General features: G+C 33.6%; 1 protein-coding gene across 1 annotated transcript; it reads left to right on the forward strand.

Moving 5' to 3' along the window:
• The first annotated feature begins 9,857 nt into the window (after positions 1-9,857).
• Positions 9,858-11,444, forward strand: LOC131624826 (GDSL esterase/lipase At5g03610-like). The gene is made up of 4 exons (XM_058895741.1): positions 9,858-9,944; positions 10,070-10,267; positions 10,407-10,675; positions 10,763-11,444. Exons 1-4 carry the CDS (start codon positions 9,869-9,871, stop codon positions 11,255-11,257), a joined length of 1,038 nt encoding a protein of 345 aa, XP_058751724.1. The 5' UTR covers positions 9,858-9,868; the 3' UTR covers positions 11,258-11,444.
• Positions 11,445-21,021: the final 9,577 nt, after the last annotated feature.

The following is a 21,021-nucleotide window of genomic DNA, read 5'->3' on the forward strand; positions in this document are numbered from 1 at the left end:
ATTGACCACGGCCTCTTCCAAAGGGCGTGGACTGCTTTGTCTGAAACATGCTGGGACAAGTTGTTCACTCCACCACAATTCTATCAGGTGGAGATTGTTAGAGAGTTTTATGCAAATGCCTTGCCTCCTAGCAGTTGGACAGGTACTGAAGCTTATCCGTTTAAAACATGGGTGAGAGGTAAGGCCATTGATTTTAGCAAAGAGGCTATTTTTGATTTTCTGGATAACCCTCTTGCTTTGGTAGAAGAGTGTCAGTACCATCCCAGGTTGAATAGAGGAAATTGGGATGCAGACAGCATTAGGGACAGGATTTGCAGGACTGGTTTCACCTATACTCTGACTAAAGCTGGGCTGCCAAAGACTTTTACTCGTAGTCAGTTGACGGAGGAGGCTCAGTTGGTGGCTTCGGTGGTCCTTTACAACATTAGGCCACGGAGTCACACTTCTTCCCTCACCATTGATACGGCAGGTTTGGTTCAGGGTATTCTGAATAGTGATAACATTGATGTGTCCAGGATTGTGGCGAATGAGCTGAAAAGAGTCGCCCTGAATGGGACTCTTCATGGAGATGGGGTGAAATGTAGGTTGATTTTTCCTGGTTTAATAATGGGTTTGTGCAGGAAGGCTGGTGTCCGGTTCCCAACTGGTGGGATGATCCCCATGGATGGTATTATAGATGATATTTTTGCTAACAGGTACTGTTTGCCTGGAGGTCGTCCTTTTGGTGTTGCTGCTGGTGCATCTGACCTTCCCGATGCTTCTCAGGCTGTTCCGGTTGCTGCTACACCGCCTGCTGGTCCACAGTATGGTGATGCAAGTGATTGGAACTATCAGATGCATATGGCGCATCAGAGAGCGTTTATGTTTTTGCAGGATTCTATCCGGCAGCTTTCTCTGCAGCAGCCTGTTGGTTCCAGGGATGATTTATCGGCCTATGCTGCATGGCCTGAGGGCAGGCCAGATCCTGAGGAGGGGATGGAGCAGGATGATCCGGAGACTTCCGATGAGGAGTAGACTTTGTTTTTTATTATTGCTTTATGTTTTATTGTTTTTAGTTTTATGTTAGAACAGTTTTTAGTTGTCTTTGTTTTTAATTTTGTTCCATCCTGGTGGATGAGGTACTTTGAAAGGCTAAGTTTACGCCTTTGGATAATTAACACCGTTTGGTGTGGGTTTTATTTTATATAAGTTCAGTTTATTTTATTTTTGCATTTATTTATTTTTAAGTAGTTTATTTTAGTTTAGTGTTTATATTTTAGAAATAATGGTTTGACAAGTTGTCCTGATGATTAATTAGCTGGAACACAAATTTTTATTGCCACGATGAATTTGGATGATGCAACACAATTTGAGTGGTGATGATATAAGTTGAAAACTGTACGCGCAAGGTACATCCTTTATCGTTTTATTTATCAAGTACCTTTGATTCTGATGCTTTTAATTGTACAAATTAGTTGTCATTAATTTCTGTGGATAAAATTAGTTCAATTGTGAATCACTTTAGCCTAGCTGTAGTTGTGAGGAGACTTTCCACTGTGTATATATATAAATTGTGCTGGATACCAGCAATGTGCGTTTTAACTCGTTTTTATTATGATTAATCTTGCATTGTTATTAAATTGTGTTAAGCATGAAAGTGATCAAGGCGTTTTGTTCTGCACTACGAGTATAACTTCTCTTCCAAATATAACCTACCCGGTGAGTGTGTGAGTATTTGCTAACCACTTTGAGCCATTTTGCCAAGATTCAATCGGTATCATGTCATGCCTTATAATTGCCGATTTTTGATTTGAATCTTGATGACTTTCTTTGAACCTTGAAAAGTACCATGAAATGTGGTTAGGATTGATTCCTTTTCGCCTTAGAATAGGGAGCATTCGTGATTATGTGGTGGTAATATTCAAGTTGGGGAGAATAAAATTTTGATCTTGGTTGTATTGGTGTGTAGAAGAAAATAAATAATTGCTCAAGAGAGAAAAAGAAAAAGAAAAAAAAAAAAGAGAAAAAGAAAAAGGAAAAGAGAAGAGCTTTGTATATAGCTAGTTCTTTTAAAATAAAAAGATGAACTCTTGAGCAATAAAATTGTGTGATCGGTTGATAAGGATGTGTGGATATAATCATGATTTGAATGCTCTCTTAGGAATTGACCCCTTTTGTTTCAATGGCCGTGAGATATGAGACACTTCCTTGTTAACCAAGCCAAGCTACAACCCGAAAGTCCTTAGTGATTCATGCTTATATACTTTTTATATATCTTATGCTTAGATGAGTTTATAATTAATTCGGTATGTTTGCGTCATTGTCTGGTGAGTGTTAGGATCCTCCATTTTTGTTCTCTCAGTAGAGAAATACGTAGGTGTGATTCATTCTTGAACTTCTTTTGCTTTGTGGAATTTCTGACATAGAATTTGTATATAGGATTAGCATTGTTATCATGGTACTTTGATGAAAACTGGTCTTTGTGATCTTTGTGTACTTTTGGAATTTGAACCATTCAATTGTTCTTGTTTCTACCTTGTTGTTTCATTTGTGATATTTTGTGTTCCCGGTAATTTATCATTGTGTTGTTTGAGGACAAACAAGAGTTTAAGTTGGGGAGAGTTGTTAGGTGCCAAATTGTGTTTATATTTAGTTTAATTAATGGCACCTTTCGACCGTTTTTATCGGATATTCGTACAATTCCCTGAAGTTTTAGATAATTATTTATAGTTTATAATATTAAGCTTTCATTTTATGTTAATATGTGTTTTAGTTATGATTTTTGTAGGTTTTAGCCAATTTTGGGGAAGTTTGGAGCTTGTTTTGAGCTTTGCAAGAGAGTGCCTGGCAGAAGTATGCGCGCGTCGCGCTGGGATGTGGGCGCGTCGCGCCCTGGGCAAGATATTTTGGAGCTTCCAAGCAGAGAGTTGCGCGCGTCGCGCGCATGGGCGGTTTATAGTTTTAAGTGTATTGGCGCGAAGCGCGCTGGAGGGCGCGACGCGCCCTGGACAGAATTCAGAAATGCTATATAAAGGGGTTTTCAGATATTTTGTGTTGGTTGGTTGATCTTGAGAGCTAAAGAACACTTGTGCACTGTAGCAAACAAAGAATCGAAGATTGGAAGCTTTGATCGTCGATTAATCGCCTTTGATGCTTGTTGATCTTCATCCTTTACTTCTTGAGCAAGCTACCATTTTCATGGATAGCTAAATCTCTTTTGTATCAAGATAAGATGTAATCTTCCTAGCCTTTTGTAGGTTTTTCTTGTGAATATATGTGTATGAACAAGTGATGATCAATATAGATGGTTTAGTTTGTTTATTAAAGCTTTTTCTTTGGTATAAGTGTTTGAGACATCAATGTTTGTATCTAGACCTAACTAATCATCTTTCAAACTATAAGTTGCAGACATGGATTTAGAGTTTGACGTTTACTAAGTATCGGTTCTTAAAACGTTATTTGTATTGTTTAAACGGTGGAGAAATCGTCGGTTAAACAATACGGTAAATCTAACTATATCGTTGCGGACACGGACGATATAGGTGTCGATACGTAATTATATTGATCGTTAGCAAGTTCATAAGCATCTATTTATAAGGAAACATACAAATTTAGGTCGATGAAATCGAATCTTGATACATTTTCTTTAACTTAGAACTTTCATTAATTTACTCTTTGCTACTAAAAGAATTGAATGATCTTTTGCAAACCCAAATTTAAAGTAACATTAACTCAAGACAAAATAGGCTATAGAACGGCGGTGATATCGCAATAATCCCTGTGGATACGATAATAGCGAAAAGTACACCACAATACTCTTTCAACATATCCACGCCTGTGTCTAAAACTATGGGTGTGTAAGCAAACTGCACTAACCTGGACTAAAATGCATGCAAAATGTAGGGAAAAGAAAGAATTGTGCTCGCACGGGCCCTACCCTGCTGCCTACGTATCTGTTTTGCAGAATCAGAGCTACTGTAGCTCGGCTAACTAATTTTTGTTTGTTTTGTGTTTTTTAGGTGAACGAGTTACATTCGCACTCCGCTGCTCGACCTTTGGAGTCTTATGCTTAGGAATGGAGCGGAAATAACAAGCTCTTAAGAAAAGAAAATCAAATATTGTGGTTTGTGTTTTAAAGAATGCATGAGGAAAACCTAAACTAAGGGGAGAAAGCTTGCTACCTATGTTATCATACAAAGGGTACAAGTCTAAGCTACGCTAGCAACCTATGGGGAGAAGCGAATGCAAACAAGAATATCACACAAACGAGTCTCGCTCGTAAAGCAAACAACCTACTGGCGCAGGCCAAGTAGTAGAAAAGCGGTCCCGCCATAGCCAAGGGGAACGGATCACCCAAGTCAACCAAGCATTAGACCTCGCACAAAGCGATCGGGCCATACACAAGAGGAGCGAATCCCTCTCAGCAACAAAGTCGTCACAGATCTAAAAGGAAAACGGTGCATGCGTACACCGAGCATCAACGTCGGTCAACGTGAGCTATAGGAAATGCGGGGGTTCGACTCCATGAACCCTTTACCTGACATACTCGATAACAGGATCTTGTGCTAGTTCAGAAGCAAGCAACGCGTAACGTGCGCTTACTGAACGGACTCAATGAGACTGGGCGGGGTTGATTGCTAACCCTTTCCGCATGCCTTCCATGAGGACTTAACAGAGTGCCTTTAAAGGTCTTATTACACCGTGACTCCCTGCCGCAAAGCATAAATATAAACACACCAACAAAAACAAAGCCTCTTTCGAGGGCTTGGCCAGATGAATTCCTAAATCCTACTTCTTATGTTATTGGATGATGCAAAAACGCGGTAAAGTACGAGAAAAGATAAAATGAAACGGGATAAATACCAAACAGATTATGATCCGTAAACTGCAGCAGAATAAGAAAGAAAACCAGAGATCCCGCAAGCGAGCTAGCAAAGCAATAGCAAATAGTCAGCACACCGATTAGCCATATAAGCAAACAAGGGTCGACGTCGTGAAAATAAATCACGCATCGACGTATGCAACTAGCATAATCACAATACACCTGTAAGAGGAACAAGCAAACCAAGCAAGCAGATATAAAGTAAGAGAAATGTGTCTCCAAGATGAGAACACGACACGAGTGAATGAAATTGTATCCCGCAAATAAAGCGGAACACTCAAGTAATAAGCGTCGATCGGTGACTATCCAAAAGCCATGCACACTAGCACACAAGTTAGAGATAACAAACATCGCAATCGGAATTGCGTTGGTGCTTTACACCGAAAAAGGATAACGGAATGAGAAATTTGACATTAACACACTTTTTAAACATAAATCGAGCGAAAGTAAGATAACAACCAGAAATAGCACTCAAATGTTAGTCAAATATGTACACAAGTATTATGGAAACCAAAGCAAGTATTTACAAGTCAAAAGGTACACCGAAACGGTAAAATCGGGTAAAAACGATAAAAACTAAACTTGTCGGAATTAAACAAAAATTTCATGGTAAGCTAAAAACGTGTCAAGGAACTCAAAAATGCAGTCGGAATTTATTAAATCGGCCCGAAGGCACGACTTCCGAAACGGGACAGTAGCAAAAACGGTAAAAAAAGTCGGCCGAAACCGAAAATAAACTGTACAAACAACTCCAAAAACATTAATTCATATGGAAAATATTATTCACATGCTCAAAAACTCTAAGTGAATCAATAGATATGACAAAAGGAAACAAAGCCGACACGACGCACGTAAGTAGCAAAACCGAGCCAAACGCAACAAATAGGCAAAACAGAAAAGTGCAGCACCTCAATAACAACTAGTAGCACAAGGAAACACCAATTCAACACTTAGAAACAAGTCACAACCAAAATCAACAAGTTCTATGTCAAAAGAAAACAATTAAATGTCAAATTTCATGAGTTGTGAAGATGGAAGTGTAGTGTAAAGGGAACAAGTGAAAATTCTGCATAATTGTGCTGCTAAAACAGTCCCATAAAAAAATGCTCCTAAAACACATATAAACTCAAGAGAAAGTATCACCACAATAGCACAAAGATAGCACATGTTTACAAGTAGAAATATGACACGAAAACATGGTTTCAAGTAGCAATTAGAGTATCAAACTTGCTGCATTTTATTGATAAAAAACCAGTCCCTAAAAAAGGCCTTAAAATCATTACTAAACTCAATACAAAGTTTCATATAAGTTGGCAAAAGATAACATGTACTTGTAAGTGAAATTTGGATATGGAACATAGTTTTAAAGTGGTAATAGCAACGCAAATGTAATCAAAATCAAACCAAGTTTAGAAACATTTTCATGTGGTAAATCAAACATCAACATAACATTGAAGTGCCAAACAAGTTTCAACCAAAACAAAATTTCTATAACACTCTCAACATACATCAAAACAAGTGTATAACTTAAGCATCAACCAACACTTTTTTATGCAACATCTCAACAAATAGAATCATTAACAAATCAATATCAAGCATTGCCAAGCATTTTCCCTCAACAAAATCAACTCAAGTGCACAAAAAACACATTAACATAGTGCAAATAAACTTTCAGCATTGCTATTTTTAACAACATGATTCTCATTCACATTAGAATGTCAAAAACATTAATAAAATCACATAAACTTCCAGCACTATTCACATCATTGAAATGACATTAGAAACTCATAAAATCAACACTAAACCATAAGAAAATGTCAACAATTAACAACCACAACAATGCCTTTCAATCTTTCATCAATTATAGTCAAAAATCAACTCTCACACTCATTTTAACAAACATGTTATGTGCCAATTTTAAATTCATGAACAAACTCAACATATCATCAACATACACCATCACTATTTTTGTAAATTGAATCAAGTAAGCATTAAATCATCCTCCATTCAATTATTATCCATCAATTAACATCAATATCATCAACAATCAATTTTTATATTCAAGTAGCATATTAATTCACATTAACAAGCAACAAATACTAACATCAAACAAGAATTGAAGTGAATTACCAAGAATCAAATGAAGAGATCAAGATCGGATGAACACGAACACGACGCGAACACGACACGAACACGAACGCGAATCTGAGGGATCTAGGGAGGGAGTAAGGCGCGCAAGAGTGTGGAGAGAGAGGTCTTTGAACTTCAATTGATGATCAATGAGGGAATAAGATCTTCATCCTTGTCTTGATCTTGATGTGTTCATGAGACTTGATGAAGATTGTTGGAGATTTTTGAGTAATTTGGTGGTTTTGATTCAAGAGAATTGAGAGAAAGTGTTTTTGATCTTTTTGGGAGATTTTAAGTTAAGAGAGAAAATGAGGGAAAATGACTTATATAGTGTGAGTGGTGAAATGTCCAAAACGCCCTTAATTATCTCTTTTTTGCTCGTTTTCGAGGAAATGTGACTCGGCGCGAAGTTCAAAAATGGGACCAACGTCAACTCGAAGATGACTAAATTTGTGACTCATAGCCGCGAGAATCGTCTCAATACGATAAGCAATAAAGAAATTACGCGCGTTTAAATGACGAGAAACGTCGATTCATCTGGCGCGACTGTGCATAATTTTTGTGAGTACCGCTCAAGAAACTCGATAAAACCCCATCTTCGGTTTGAAATATGAACAAGCATGTGTGACGAAGAATCGAAGCTAACGAAATTTCCGAGAAAATGCCGTTGGAATGGACTTCATACGATAAAAATCGAAGAAGTTATGAATTTTCAAACTTGTCGCGACATACCCGAAAACACACTTTTCACTGAAAAACATGACGCTCTCCAAAATGCTGGGCATTTTCGGTGCATAATTGGTCGATGGCCCGAACATATGAAATCTTGAGAATAATGGCACGGAGCTCTAGTTAAATTTTCGAGCGAATCTGACAAGCAGATCATGAGATACTAATTTTCTAAGGCCCGAAAACCTACATTCAGCACCATTTTTCACTGCGAACTCTCCAGTAATTTGCAAATTCGACCACATTCCTCACAAAATTGGTTTCTGAGCCAAACACGAAAGTTGTAGGGAACGTCGAAACAGTCACGGCCTTGGGGAACCAAGCTCATAACACACTCCATCTAAGACTTATGAATTTCTTCGCATTATCACCGTATAAACCAATTTTTACGTCACATTTCCTTAAAACCATGAAAACTCTTTAATTTTCTTCCCTCTTCGAACGGCGAAATAAACGTCTTTGATAATTTATAGCTCAAATAAAGAGGGCAAATTTTGGGGTGCAACACTCACACCCGCCCTAATGTGTGTTTTGTAGTTCAACACCTCAGTCAATTCGTGGCCAACCCTTTGATTCCACATTACCAAGCTGCTATTCGCATTCTGAGATACCTGAAGGGTGCTCATGCGCATGGTATTTTTCTTTCTAGAAACAGTTCCTTGACACTTAATGGTTTTGCAGATTCTGACTGGGCCCATTGTCCCGATACTAGAAGATCTGTCACCGGATTCTGCATTCTACTTGGTAAATCCTTGATCTCGTGGCGCTCAAAGAAGCAAAACACAGTGTCTCGCTCCTCTACTGAAGCATTGCATCTCTGACCTGTGAAATCCAATGGTTGACATATCTGTTTTCTGATTTTCGCATTTAATTTTCTGCTCCTGCCTCAGTATATTGTGATAGCAAATCTGCTATATATTTGGCGCATGATCCTACGTTTCAGAAGCGCAACAAACACATAGAGTTAGACTGCCACGTTATCAGAGAAAAACTATAACCCAAACTCATTCATCTTCTATTGGTTCCTACTGCATCCCAACTAGCATATGTTTTTACCAAACCTCTGCATTCTCCTCTATTCAATTCTTTTTTGTCCAAGTTAGGACTTTGTACGATACACACTCCAACTTGTGGGGAGGTATCAAGATAACTAATATAGTTAGTTACCTTATTCAGTTAGGTTGTTAGCAATAAGTTACCCTTTTGCCCTTTTTGTACTTTGTATATATTAGAAGCTGTACACTATTGGTCAAGATGAGATCATGCAAATGTTCTTTACTTTACACGTGTTTCGTTTTCTCCCTTAACTATGCAATTATCTCAACCTCAATACATTATAATGTTTTTGATATCGTTTTATGCTACTATTTTATGTTCCACTTTTATCTAATCTTATTTTTATATATTAAATAGAAAGTTGTTATCCAAATATGATGAATTTCGTTGTTAATTGATAACGCATAAATGAATAAATACAAAGTTATGTTATCGTCTATATGTGTATGTATAGTTCAATAAATTTTTGTAAAAAACCGAACCAACCGAACCAATCCAAACCACATTGGTTTGGTTCGATTTTATTTCTAAAAATAAACCGAACCAAACCGAACCGCATTTTTTTTCAATTGCGGTTCAGATGATTTTTTAAGTCAAAACCGCCTAAACCGCACCGCGAACACCCCTAGCAACAGGGACCAAAATTGTGGATGAAAAATTTTAATAGGACAATTCTTTAAAGAAAATGGAACTAAAAACAAAATCAACAATATTTAGAGGGACCAAAAAGTTCCCTATATTTAACTACAAATTACTTTAATTTAGTAATATATCCAATCGTTCATCTAACTGTTCGCCCCGCAAATATTCTGTATTTCTTACAGTAGTCATAATACTCCATTAGACGCATTGTTATTTCATATATGGAACCATCTATTTATATACATATTTCTAATTAATCAAAAGTGTAGTTAATTAATTTGAGTTCATCATCTTGTCATGTTGCATATCGATTTCTTACACGCTCAATTAAGTGTAACGTATACGCTATCATTTAGATATATACAGTATATGATTCTTTTAGTTTGAGTAGTATTTATACGTATCCTATATCGCCACCAATACATGTACTATACTTATTATTTTTCATCAATGGCAAAGCAAACTTCACCAATCATCACACTTCTCTCTTTGCTTATTCTCCTTTTCACGATATCAATAACCACAGGTACTATTATTTGCTACATTTTGATCTGAGTTAATATTAATACACCTAAACATTACTAAAATGAGTTAAATATGGGGAACACAATGTCAATTCAATTAATGCAAACTTTAATGATGAATTTGTAGAAGGAACTAAGAAGACGTCATATGGGGTACACAATGTGAATGACTACCACTATAGAAAATTGTTTGTATTTGGAGACTCCTATGCTGACACAGGAAACTTTTTAAACTCGCCATCTTATAAACCTCCCTATGGAATCACATTTCCTCGTCAACCATCTGGAAGATTCTCCGATGGTCGTGTTCTCACCGATTATATTGGTAAGTCTCTCATACTCACTTATGCATTAACAAATATTGATCGTGTTCTTTGTCTTTTATTATAATATCTCTTTACTCATATATATTGGTTGATGTTCTAACAAACACGCATTTATTTTACTTTGAAATATACAAACAGCTTCCACTCTGAATATAAAATCTCCTGCACCATATTCATTGAGAAATTCATCTGATCTTCAATTCGGTATAAACTTTGCCTACGGAGGAACTGGTGTTTTTAATACATTTCTTAAAGGACCGAACATGACTACCCAAATCGACACATTTGAAGAGTTAATCAAACAAAAGATATATACTAAATCCGACATTGATTCCTCAGTTGCCCTTGTCAGTTTTGCTGGTAACGACTATTTTCCATATTTGTTTAAAGATGGGATAAACATCAAGGTAAATGATTTTACTTACTGATGATCACTAACTATTTTTTAATTGTATGTATTATAAATGATAAATTCTATTATATATATGTTGCAGGAAATATTAGTATTCGGCGCTTCACTCATAAAACAGTTGTCAATAAATCTTAAACGCATCCATAGCGTCGGAATAAATAAAATAGCAATTGGATTATTAGAGCCTGTTGGGTGTTTGCCGGTAATAACTAAAACATATGATAAGTGCCATGCCGTTATTAACTTGCTCGTCATGAAGCACAACGAAGTGTTACTCCAAGCTGTGCAAGATCTGAACAAAGAAAATGAATCAGTTTTTGTGACACTAGACCTCTACAAATCTTTTCTCTCCGTAATTGAAACAATGCAGAAAAACTCAACCGTGGGGAATGTGTTGCGACCGTGTTGTGTTCCAGAGAGTTCAATTTATCGGTGCGGAAGTGTAGATGAGAGAGGACAAAAGAAGTATAGTTTATGTGATAATCCGGAGCTTTCATTCTTTTGGGACGATATTCATCCTACTCAAAATGGCTGGGATGCTGTTTACAAGATGGTGCAAGCTTCTCTGTCCCTATAATTTGAAGAGAAAAGCCATTTATAAATATTGTCCTTGGCTTTCAAAAACACCAATTACATGGTGCCTGAGTTATTAAGTAAAGAATAAGGCTAGCTAATGCCATTAAGATAAATAAATAAGTTCCTTTCATGAAAAATAAATAAATAAGTTCATTTCATGATCAATATTTGAATTTGATGTTTTCACATTCTTCTTCTTAATTACTAGTATATTCTAATTAGGGGTGGAAATAGGCTGGGCCGAGCTAGGCTTTTCCAAGCCTGGGCCTGGCCTATCAAAAAAACGGAAGCCTAAGTCTGGCCTGTAGCCTGTCGTAAGCTTATTTTTAGGTCTGAGTCTAGCCTTTTCGAAAGTCTGATTGGCCTGTTAGCCTACATATATAAAAGCCTATTTATTTTAGACATATGTAAATAAGCATTTGAAATAATGTTTAAATAGACTAACTAACTAAAAAAGTAAGAGACTAAAAATTTGTTTGCATTGGCTTATTTTAACTTACATATTAACATTAATTCTGTGAGACTATTTGTTTAAGAGAACTTATTAAAACAATGTTCATCACATTTTTCATCTTATTTTCACAAGGTGTTCAAGATAATCAAATTTTATTGATGTATTTTAATTTAAAGTATAAAACATAACATAATGATATTAAAAAATTATTCATATTTATTTAAATAGGTTGGCCTTATAGGCTTAAAATGCTTTGTTTAGGGCCTGAGGACTAGCCTTTTTAACTATATAGGCTTATAAAAAAGCATAGGTCTTCTCTATTTAAAAAAACGTGTGGCCTGGCGTGAGCCTATATTGGCTAGCCTGTAGGCCCCTGTTATCGGCCTGACCTATTTCCACCTGTAATTCTAATTCAATCCCATTATATCCCATATTGGAATTGGATCCTCTTCAATTTTCTCTCTCTCATGTGCAATTATGAACTATTAAATTAATCTAATTAATCTAATGGTTGACAACAAAGAGGAAAAATATCATTTAAAGAAGATAGAGAAAATTAATTATTATAATGTTATGTGATTAAAAACTAATTATTGTAATTAATTCTTTAGTTACAACATTTGCTCCGTGTGTATTTTTATATATTATAACTATTATTGTTTTTAATTAGAAAATATATAATGATAAATTAACTAAGTAGTTTTTTTTTCACTAAAAAGATATTCATTCAAATTGAAAAATACATATCATTATAAATTCAAGATTGCTAAAAATTGAAATAGGTGAATCTCCAATCAATCTTGCAGCACATAGGTTAATAGCATACAACGACAACATGAAAGTGCGTACAAATATGACAAAATAAATGTCATCAGAATATTCATACTTATGAATCTGCAACATTTGGCGCCCAAGTATTCCTCAGATCTGCAATGTTTTGAAGTAAATGTGTCAATCTGAACCAACAAATACCGTACTAAGACGGGAAAACCAACAAACATTGCACAAGACGATGAAAACTTAAAAACACACAAAAGAAAAAGCAAATCTATATGAATAACCACTTATTTAAATAAAAAAACGGTTTAAACCACCCCTACGATGGAAGAATGAAAAGAGAGAAAAGTTTAGAGGAGAGGAGAAGTTTTATTTGCCAATTAAATCATATAATTAACTAATTAGTTATGATTTATGATAAATAAAAAAATTCAATGTATAAGTTATATGTTTCAACGGTTTCTAAATGACTCATTTTTAAATTAAATAGCTTTAAAGATTTAAGTTTTGAAAAAATAGTAGTCGATATATTGATTTTTTTTCATTTTTATGTTGACAATATGAAAAAAAAAAAGACATTAATTTGTCAGCCACAAATACGTTTTCTAAGTATAATTTTATAATATATTAAAATTATTCTTATTTTTATTTAATAAATAGAAACAATTTAAAATTAGCTAATTAAATCATTGATAGATAATTTTCTCATATATAAATTGTACACCTTAAACCCTATTTTTAGGGAATCATTTTAAAAAAAAATAACGTTTATATAATGAAGTATATTACATTATAATTGATGTATTATAATTTTTTTTTATGTTGACAATATTATAAAATATTAAATTTAAATATTTTTTACTTACATAATTTTCCTATGATGTTATAATAAATAATTATTATTTTCATTTTTATTAAATATAAAAATTAATTTAATTGATTGATTTAATATGTGTAAAAATAATTTCATTATAATCAAATAAAAATATAAAATAAAAATATTTGATAAAGACTATTAAAAAAAAACGTCATACACAGCAAATTATATGGGATGAGATGGGATGCCTTCCTCTTGTCTTTTATTTTCTCAATTTAAGTTATATAGTAAATAAAAATTAAAAAGAAAATTAAAACTGAAATATATTTTCCTCTGTATATTTTTTCTCTCTTCGTTATCAACCCTTAGATTAACCTATTAATGGTTCATAATTGCACATGAGAAAGGGCATGAGAGAAAAAAATTGGAGATAAGCTCTAATTCCCATTATATTAGTTATTCATTTAATAACACTACGACAAAATATATATTTCTTATGAATTTTCACTTTACCCCAATATTAAACTTAAGTAGGAAAAATAGACGCAAAACAAAATTTATACTTTTAAATTTTATTAAAATAAAAACTAATTATTCCTTTGAGGTATGTCTTTCCTTTGGAAGAATTAAGGTGTAATTTTTGTGGTAATAGTGTGGAGACATGAGGTCATTTCTTTTTTGGTTGTTTGGTGGTTAAAAATATTTGGAGTGAAATAGCTTTTTGGGTGGGTAAAGGGGCTTTTTTTTGAAAAAGAGTGTTTATCAAATTTTATGGATTGACACTTTTTCTTTCATAGTAAATTGGTGTTGGATAGAAAATTGGATATAGTTTGGTTTGCTACAACTTGGTGCTTATGGTTGGTTAGAAATGGTGCTTGTTTTCGCAAAGAGGCTTGGAATGTTAACAACACCGTTTGGAATATAAAGATGTTGGTTTGGAGATGGTTGTATTGCGGGAAAATTACTCATCCCAATTATTCTTTTTATGAGTTTTGTAAGAAACCGTTGTACTATCTCTTGTAATGTAATTGGTTAGTAATTTTTCCTTGGCGTGGGATTCCCGTTTCTCTTTTGTAATTGGGTTGGAGAACCCTTAGTTCTCCCTTTTAATGTTATCTTGCTTTCTAAATAAAAGCTAGCATTCTATTGAAATCCAGAGTCGGCCATATTTGCCCGTCCTTACCGTAAAATTAACCGGAAAAATTGTTTTTATTAGGTGTCGGTGTCTGTGCGGGAAAAACCCCAATTCTTATTTATGCAGGCGGGGGGCGGGAGTTGCTAATACCTGCAGTGGACTTTGAGAGCTTACAATTTTCAACAATCTTCTAAGGGTTTCATTGAAATTATATCATAGGCTTCAATTATATTTTGTAATAATGTAAGATGATATGTATAGATTGACATGCTTTGATGATATAAAGAATTATGTAAGATATTCACCATTTGATTAATTCATGTTTGAAATTGAAGTAGCTGCTAAACTCTGCTAATCAAGTTTATATCTTGCATTTCTCTTATAGGGTCAATATTTTAGTATGAGAGTGACAGTGCTATCTGGGATAGTTTTTTTTTTTGAAAAGCAAATAAAATATATAAAAAAGTGAGGGACTAACGGCCAAAAGTATATATAGACCGACAAAAGGGGTACTGAAAAAGTAAAAACTAATAAAACAACAAAGCCGACACAAGGCTGAAAAGTAAAACCTCAAGTACAAGTCTAACCACCCACCAAGTTAGGAGAAAGCCACCGGAGAAAAAACATTAACCCAGAATCTAGACAAAGCTAGATCTCTCCAACCAAGGACACGTGCAAAAACAAAAACCATAGAAACCATCAAGAACACACCCAGAGGGAGGCCGAAGCCACTCACCCCACTATTAACTCAGATACAAGAAAGGGTTCTCTAGACAAGAAGAGAAGGTACAAGAGTTCCCCGAATTCCTACCAAGAAATCATTTTCAAGTCAAGAAAATACTCATATCTTCCACATCTTTTGTTCTCAATTCAGAACTAGAGAAAATGATGCCATTTCGAGATTTTCAAATGGACCAGACCACAACATTCCAAATCATCAACAACTCCCCTCTAGTCCTATGCCCACCACTCAAGGAAAAAAACAACTAGAAAAGGGTCACGACGTCCCTATGCAAAACAGAACAGCAACCCAACCATCTAAAAATTTTATACCAAACAAATGGCACAACCTCGCAAGTCACGAAAATATGAGAGGACAAATCAACAAATAAAGAACAAAAAGAATAGGTAAGAGTCCCCAAGGTCAACTGGATTTCTCTCTTAAGCAAGTTATCTATGGTAGGGATATGATCCCTAAGCAACTGCCAAGATAAAACTATATGATGGAGTTTGTTTAAGATTTTTACCTTTCGAAGTAGTGTTTGGTAGGTAAATAGTCTATTTTTTCTTTAATTCGACTTTTTTTATGCTTTATTGTTCTTTGATGTTCTATTATATTATTATTGTTAATGCATTTTAAAGCAACAGTATAATAGTCTGGAAATGGTAGAAAGTGTCATCATGGGAGCTAGGAAATGTTCCATTTTTTTCTTACCTCCTTTTTATGTGCTATTGTTGTTCTAAATTCATCTTAGGGCAAGAGTATAATAACAAGGCAATGGTAGAAAATGTATTGATAATACCCGATCTAAAAGGTTTCAATATCTGGCAATATGAAGAAAAGCTTTATTATTTGACTTTTAGATGTTGAATTTTGTGTAATTTAGCTTTTAAATTAATTCTTGTGTTGTGCTTAGTCATCCACTATTGTTAGATTTAAACTTAATCAATATTAAAAAGTGTCAAATTGTTTGTTATTTTTACCACTACTATAAAAAACACATTTAACCTCAATTTAGATAGGGGTTTTACCTCGCGGTTTCAAAAGCGAGGTAACAAATGGCTTCATGAAAAGTCTGTCATTTTTTCTCTTAGGTGGACTTCCACCGAGGGATAAAGTGGTACTAATCATGAGTTCGATCACCAGCAACTGCATTTTTTGGATTTTCAAAACTAAAAAAAGTGCCACTTTTTACCTGGGTTTTTAATAATACTCGAGGAGAAATATACAATTTTTTTTATTTTTTATTTAAACCTTTTTTCTTCTTTTCAATTTACAAAACATCAAATTTGTTGACAAATTCTAAATCTTCTTCCTTATAATTAATCAACGACGACAACAACAATAAAAACAAAACCAATAGAATTTTTAAATATTAAATCTCAACAAAAAAAAATTGTTTAACATTAAGTCTCAACAACACCAACAACAAAATCAATAGAATTTTTAGAAATTAAATCTCAATAACAACAACAACAATAACATTAAACATTTTACTTGACACAACAATAACAACTAACATTACTAAGTTACATACATGCTTTCATAACTAACATTGAACATTTTTAACAAGCAATTACAAGATAATAGAATACATTAAAGAACACACCTTGAAACATTTTCCTTCTCTTGAGTTCATCCTAGAGAATGGTGTTGTACTTCATGCAACTACTTTCATTATCATTGTTTTTATTACGTTGAGTCACTACTATAAAACGCGCATACGACAATGCCAAAGTCAACACGGTTCATCAATACACTGTGGTGACATGTCTAAACTGAGGCGCTAACAATTTTTTATTTTTTAATTAAAAAAGTTATCATATAATAACGGTGGAAGGTTTAACCCTCAAATATTTTATTCCTTTAACATCAAGATGCACATTTTCTTTTTTATTTATTTTTAAATAAATAAATAAATAATAAATCGGATATCACTACGGTTGATGATTTTAACCGTTGTGAAATAGTATACCCATATATAAGTGAATTAACTCTCACTTTTTCCCAATAGTGTCGTATCCTTTGCATGTAAATTCTAGCACCAATTTTTTCTCTTCTTCTTCGTCGTCATTAGCCGTGATTCTTGTTCTTCATACATAAGGTATTATTCTTCTTCCATCTTCTTGTTAGATAGTTTCTGATTATCTCTTTTGTTGCATCTTGTTGAATGTTCTCTTTTTTTTTTATTCGTCTTCACGACCTTAATAGGAATAAAGTACAAGAAGTATGAAGCTATGTTGAAAACTTCATTCACGTTGTACTTCTTCTTCATAGCTTCACAAATAATATGAACTTTATACTTTGTTACAGTTCCACGACTTCATGTATATCCATTGATGATGTAAGTTGTTGGTGTTTTTATTTTGTTGTATGTATCTGTTGTTGAAAAATTAAGTTTGCAGTTTCACATCTTGATAAATTTCATAATGTTTGTAGGACTCAAAACAAGAACAATACATTGTTAAGTCACAAGAAAAGTAAATGAAGAAACAGAAGCAACAAACTTCATATAGTTTAAGAAACTATGAGAAGAAATATAAGAATTATGAAGTTGTTGTGTAAACTTCTTACTCCTTATATTTCTTTTTCCTAGGTTCACAACCTATACGAAGCTCATAATTGATTCCTGTTCCACGTATGATTAGTTTCAATAAATTGTGTGTCATGAAAACATTTTATAATATTTGGTTCTGTTGTATGATGTTGTTTTGTTGATAAATGCTTTTGTATGTTGCTTTTGTTGTTGATTAATGTTCTCAACGAAATAAGATTAAGTTGAGTTTATTATATTCTATGTAGATTGTTTGTTTCACTAATGCTCACTTAAAATACATTCATTTAAATTGACATAGATACTTATAATCTGCAAATTAAGTTGTATTTGAAAACCAACTTATATTAATCAAATTATAGTTAATTTTCAAGAATAGTTAATTTTCAAATTATAGACTTTTTCATCAGTTTGAATGCTTGTACTTCTTTAGTGAGGTGTTTTGAAAAATAAGAAATCTACATATTATATAATAAGCAATCTACATATTGTAACCGTGATCAAAAGTATTTTATGTTTTAAATTATTTTCTGTTGTTGGGTTTCGAACCCAGTACCTATGTGTATATATCACGACAGTTTATAAGAATAATTGTTGTGATATGTGGCGCGTGCCTTGCCATACAATAACAGTTTCCAGACCGTGGTGGAAACAATGAACTTACAACCACACCTTACTTAACAACGGTATGACACGCGTGATGGTACCCCTTTTCCAACTGTTGTGTAAGGGGTTTTTCTTAGTAGTGAGTTTACATATTAGGACTTTGCATCAAAGATGGATCGTTGTGGCACTAACGTTATGATTGGTTGGCGAGTGTTTCACATGGATCACTAATTTTTTATGTGTATTGATGAGTTGGAAATATCTTGACTAATTTTACCTTATAAATGAATGACAATGATTCATTACTTAATTAAAAGGCGCTAATAAATTAAGTGGCGCTACTTTTCCACTCGGTTTCCAAAATAAGCGAGGTAATAGGTCTTAAAAAATAATTTAAAATAATTAAAATTTGTTAAAATGTAATTGTTGAAATTTATAAGGGGGTTTTAGGGGTTTATCAAAATCTAAGTCTTAAAAAAAGGCGCTAAAAAATTAAATGACACCACTTTTCCACTCGGTTTCCAAAATAGCCGAGGTAATAGGTCTTCAAAAAATAATTAAAAATAATTAAAATTTTTTAAAATGCAATTGTTGAAATTTATAGGGGAGTTTAGGGGTTTATCAAAACCTAAGTCATAAAAAAAGTTTTAAATTTTTTTCTAAAATGCAATTGCTGAGATTTGAACAGAGGGTTTATCAAAACCTACTTTTCCCCTCGATTGCAAAATAATTGAGGTAATAGGTCATACAAAATTTAAAATTTTAATATATGCTAAAATGCAGTTGTTGGGATTCGAAGAGGGGGTTGATCAAAATATTTTTACCTCAGGTTTCAGTTCAACAGAGGGAATAAGTAGTATTTTTTTAAGAGTAAAATAAAATGTGGCCCGCCTATGGTTTACCCATGAGTTATTTTTTGTCTGAGGTGAAAGATTGTCGTAAAAATTATTATTTATTGTAGTGCACCTATCATAAATTGCATTATTGATTTTAGGTTTGTTCTTATGTACAACTCAACAAGATAAATAGGCTTGAAAAAATGATGGTACCTTTAAAACACAATTGTACACCTATTTCACAAGAAAGTACACATCAACCAACTTTCAATATTAGTGGTAACCTATCAATTGATGTTTCTCTTCCCACACCAAATGATAATATGGAAGTTAATGGTTAAACAACTAAAAATCGTCCATCCAAACTTAAAAGTATTGTATATAGGATCATTTTAAAAAGGTCAAAGTTGGTGAAAAAGAAAAGGCTAAATGTAATTATTGCTCAAATTTTCTTTGTGGATCATCAAATGATGAAATGTCGCATTTACATGGACATATGCAATGTGCTATGAAAAATAAGCTTTTGCATATTACATATACTAGTTTGATTGCATAATATTTATACTAGTTTTGTGAACCTTACTATGTTAGATTTATTTATGTTCCTACACCTCATACAAGTGAAAAACTATGTGGCGCATTGGTTGAATGTTTGATGGATTGAGACATTGATACAAAATTGTCTACTATCACTTTAGACAATTGTAGCACAAATGATTCAATGATTGAAAAAAATTAAGGCTAAGTTGAAATCGGAGACATTGTTAAGAGATGAGGCCTTACTTCATATGCGTTGTTGTCTACATATACTAAATTCGATAGTAAAATAAGTGTTAGAAGTTATGAAGGATGAGATATAGAGAATTCGAGATAGTGTTGCAATTTTGACTACAACACTTAAAAGGATGGAAAGGTCTGAGAAGACATCCTAACAATTAAAAATACCATGCACCAAGAATTTAGTTTTAGATTGTCCGACTAGATGGAATTCTACCTACAAGATGCTTAATGTTCCTTTTCTGTATGAAGATGTATTTAATATATTAGGAATCTATGTAACTCAACACACTTGTTTGCCAACAAGTTTACAATGGAAATTTGCAAAAGAGATTTGTGGAAAATTGAAACTATTTAATTCTATCACTAAAGTGTTTTTGGCACTAACTATCCAACAACCATGAATACTTTCCTAAGATTTGTCATATTAAAGTTGCATTATTTGAATGGATTGAATCCTCTAATGAATTGGTCAAAAGAATGGCAAAAAACATGTTGGTAAATTTTGAAATTTATTGGAGTGTGATTCATGAAATAATTGGGGTTGACACTGTTTTGGATTCTAGATATAAGACTAATTTTCTTTAATATTATTATGGAATCTTCTATGGAAATGATGTGGATGATCAAGTTAAGTCAATCAGACAGTTGTGTTAGGACTTGCTTTATGATTATCAATTGAAAATGACCAATGATTCCAAAAGTGAATCTCAAATGTGGGATGCTAATGTTGGCAATGTTGACAATGATGGTTTGAAAGACTACGATTGGTATGTCATAAGAAAAAAAAGAGGTATAATTTCATATGTCAAAATGGAGTTGGAAGTTTATTTGGATGAGGAAGTTTTACCAAGAAGACCAAATTTTGATATTTTATTATGGTGGAAGTTGAATGGAATTAAATATCCAACACTTCAAGAAATTATAAGGGATTCATTGTCGATTCTTGTTTCTACTGTAGCTTCTGAATCCACATTTAGTACAAGTGGGAATATTGTAAGCCCTCATTGAAATTGACTTTGTTGGACTACTTTAGAAGCTTTGATATGTGCAACAAGTTGGTTATGAAGTGCTGAGAATACTAATAA

The sequence above is a fragment of the Vicia villosa genome, unplaced genomic scaffold (genome assembly GCF_029867415.1).
Source record: "Vicia villosa cultivar HV-30 ecotype Madison, WI unplaced genomic scaffold, Vvil1.0 ctg.000163F_1_1, whole genome shotgun sequence".
NCBI classification, from domain to species: Eukaryota; Viridiplantae; Streptophyta; class Magnoliopsida; order Fabales; family Fabaceae; genus Vicia; species Vicia villosa.

What these genes read in the sequence shown, in the direction of transcription:
- LOC131624826 (XM_058895741.1), top strand. Translation starts at nt 9,869, where the DNA reads ATGGCAAAGCAAACTTCACCAATCATCACACTTCTCTCTTTGCTTATT. An exon ending in TGTTCTCACCGATTATATTG is followed by an intron (nt 10,268 to 10,406) that starts GTAAGTCTCTCA and finishes ATATACAAACAG; the next exon opens with CTTCCACTCTGAATATAAAA. An exon ending in AAGATGGGATAAACATCAAG is followed by an intron (nt 10,676 to 10,762) that starts GTAAATGATTTT and finishes TATATGTTGCAG; the next exon opens with GAAATATTAGTATTCGGCGC.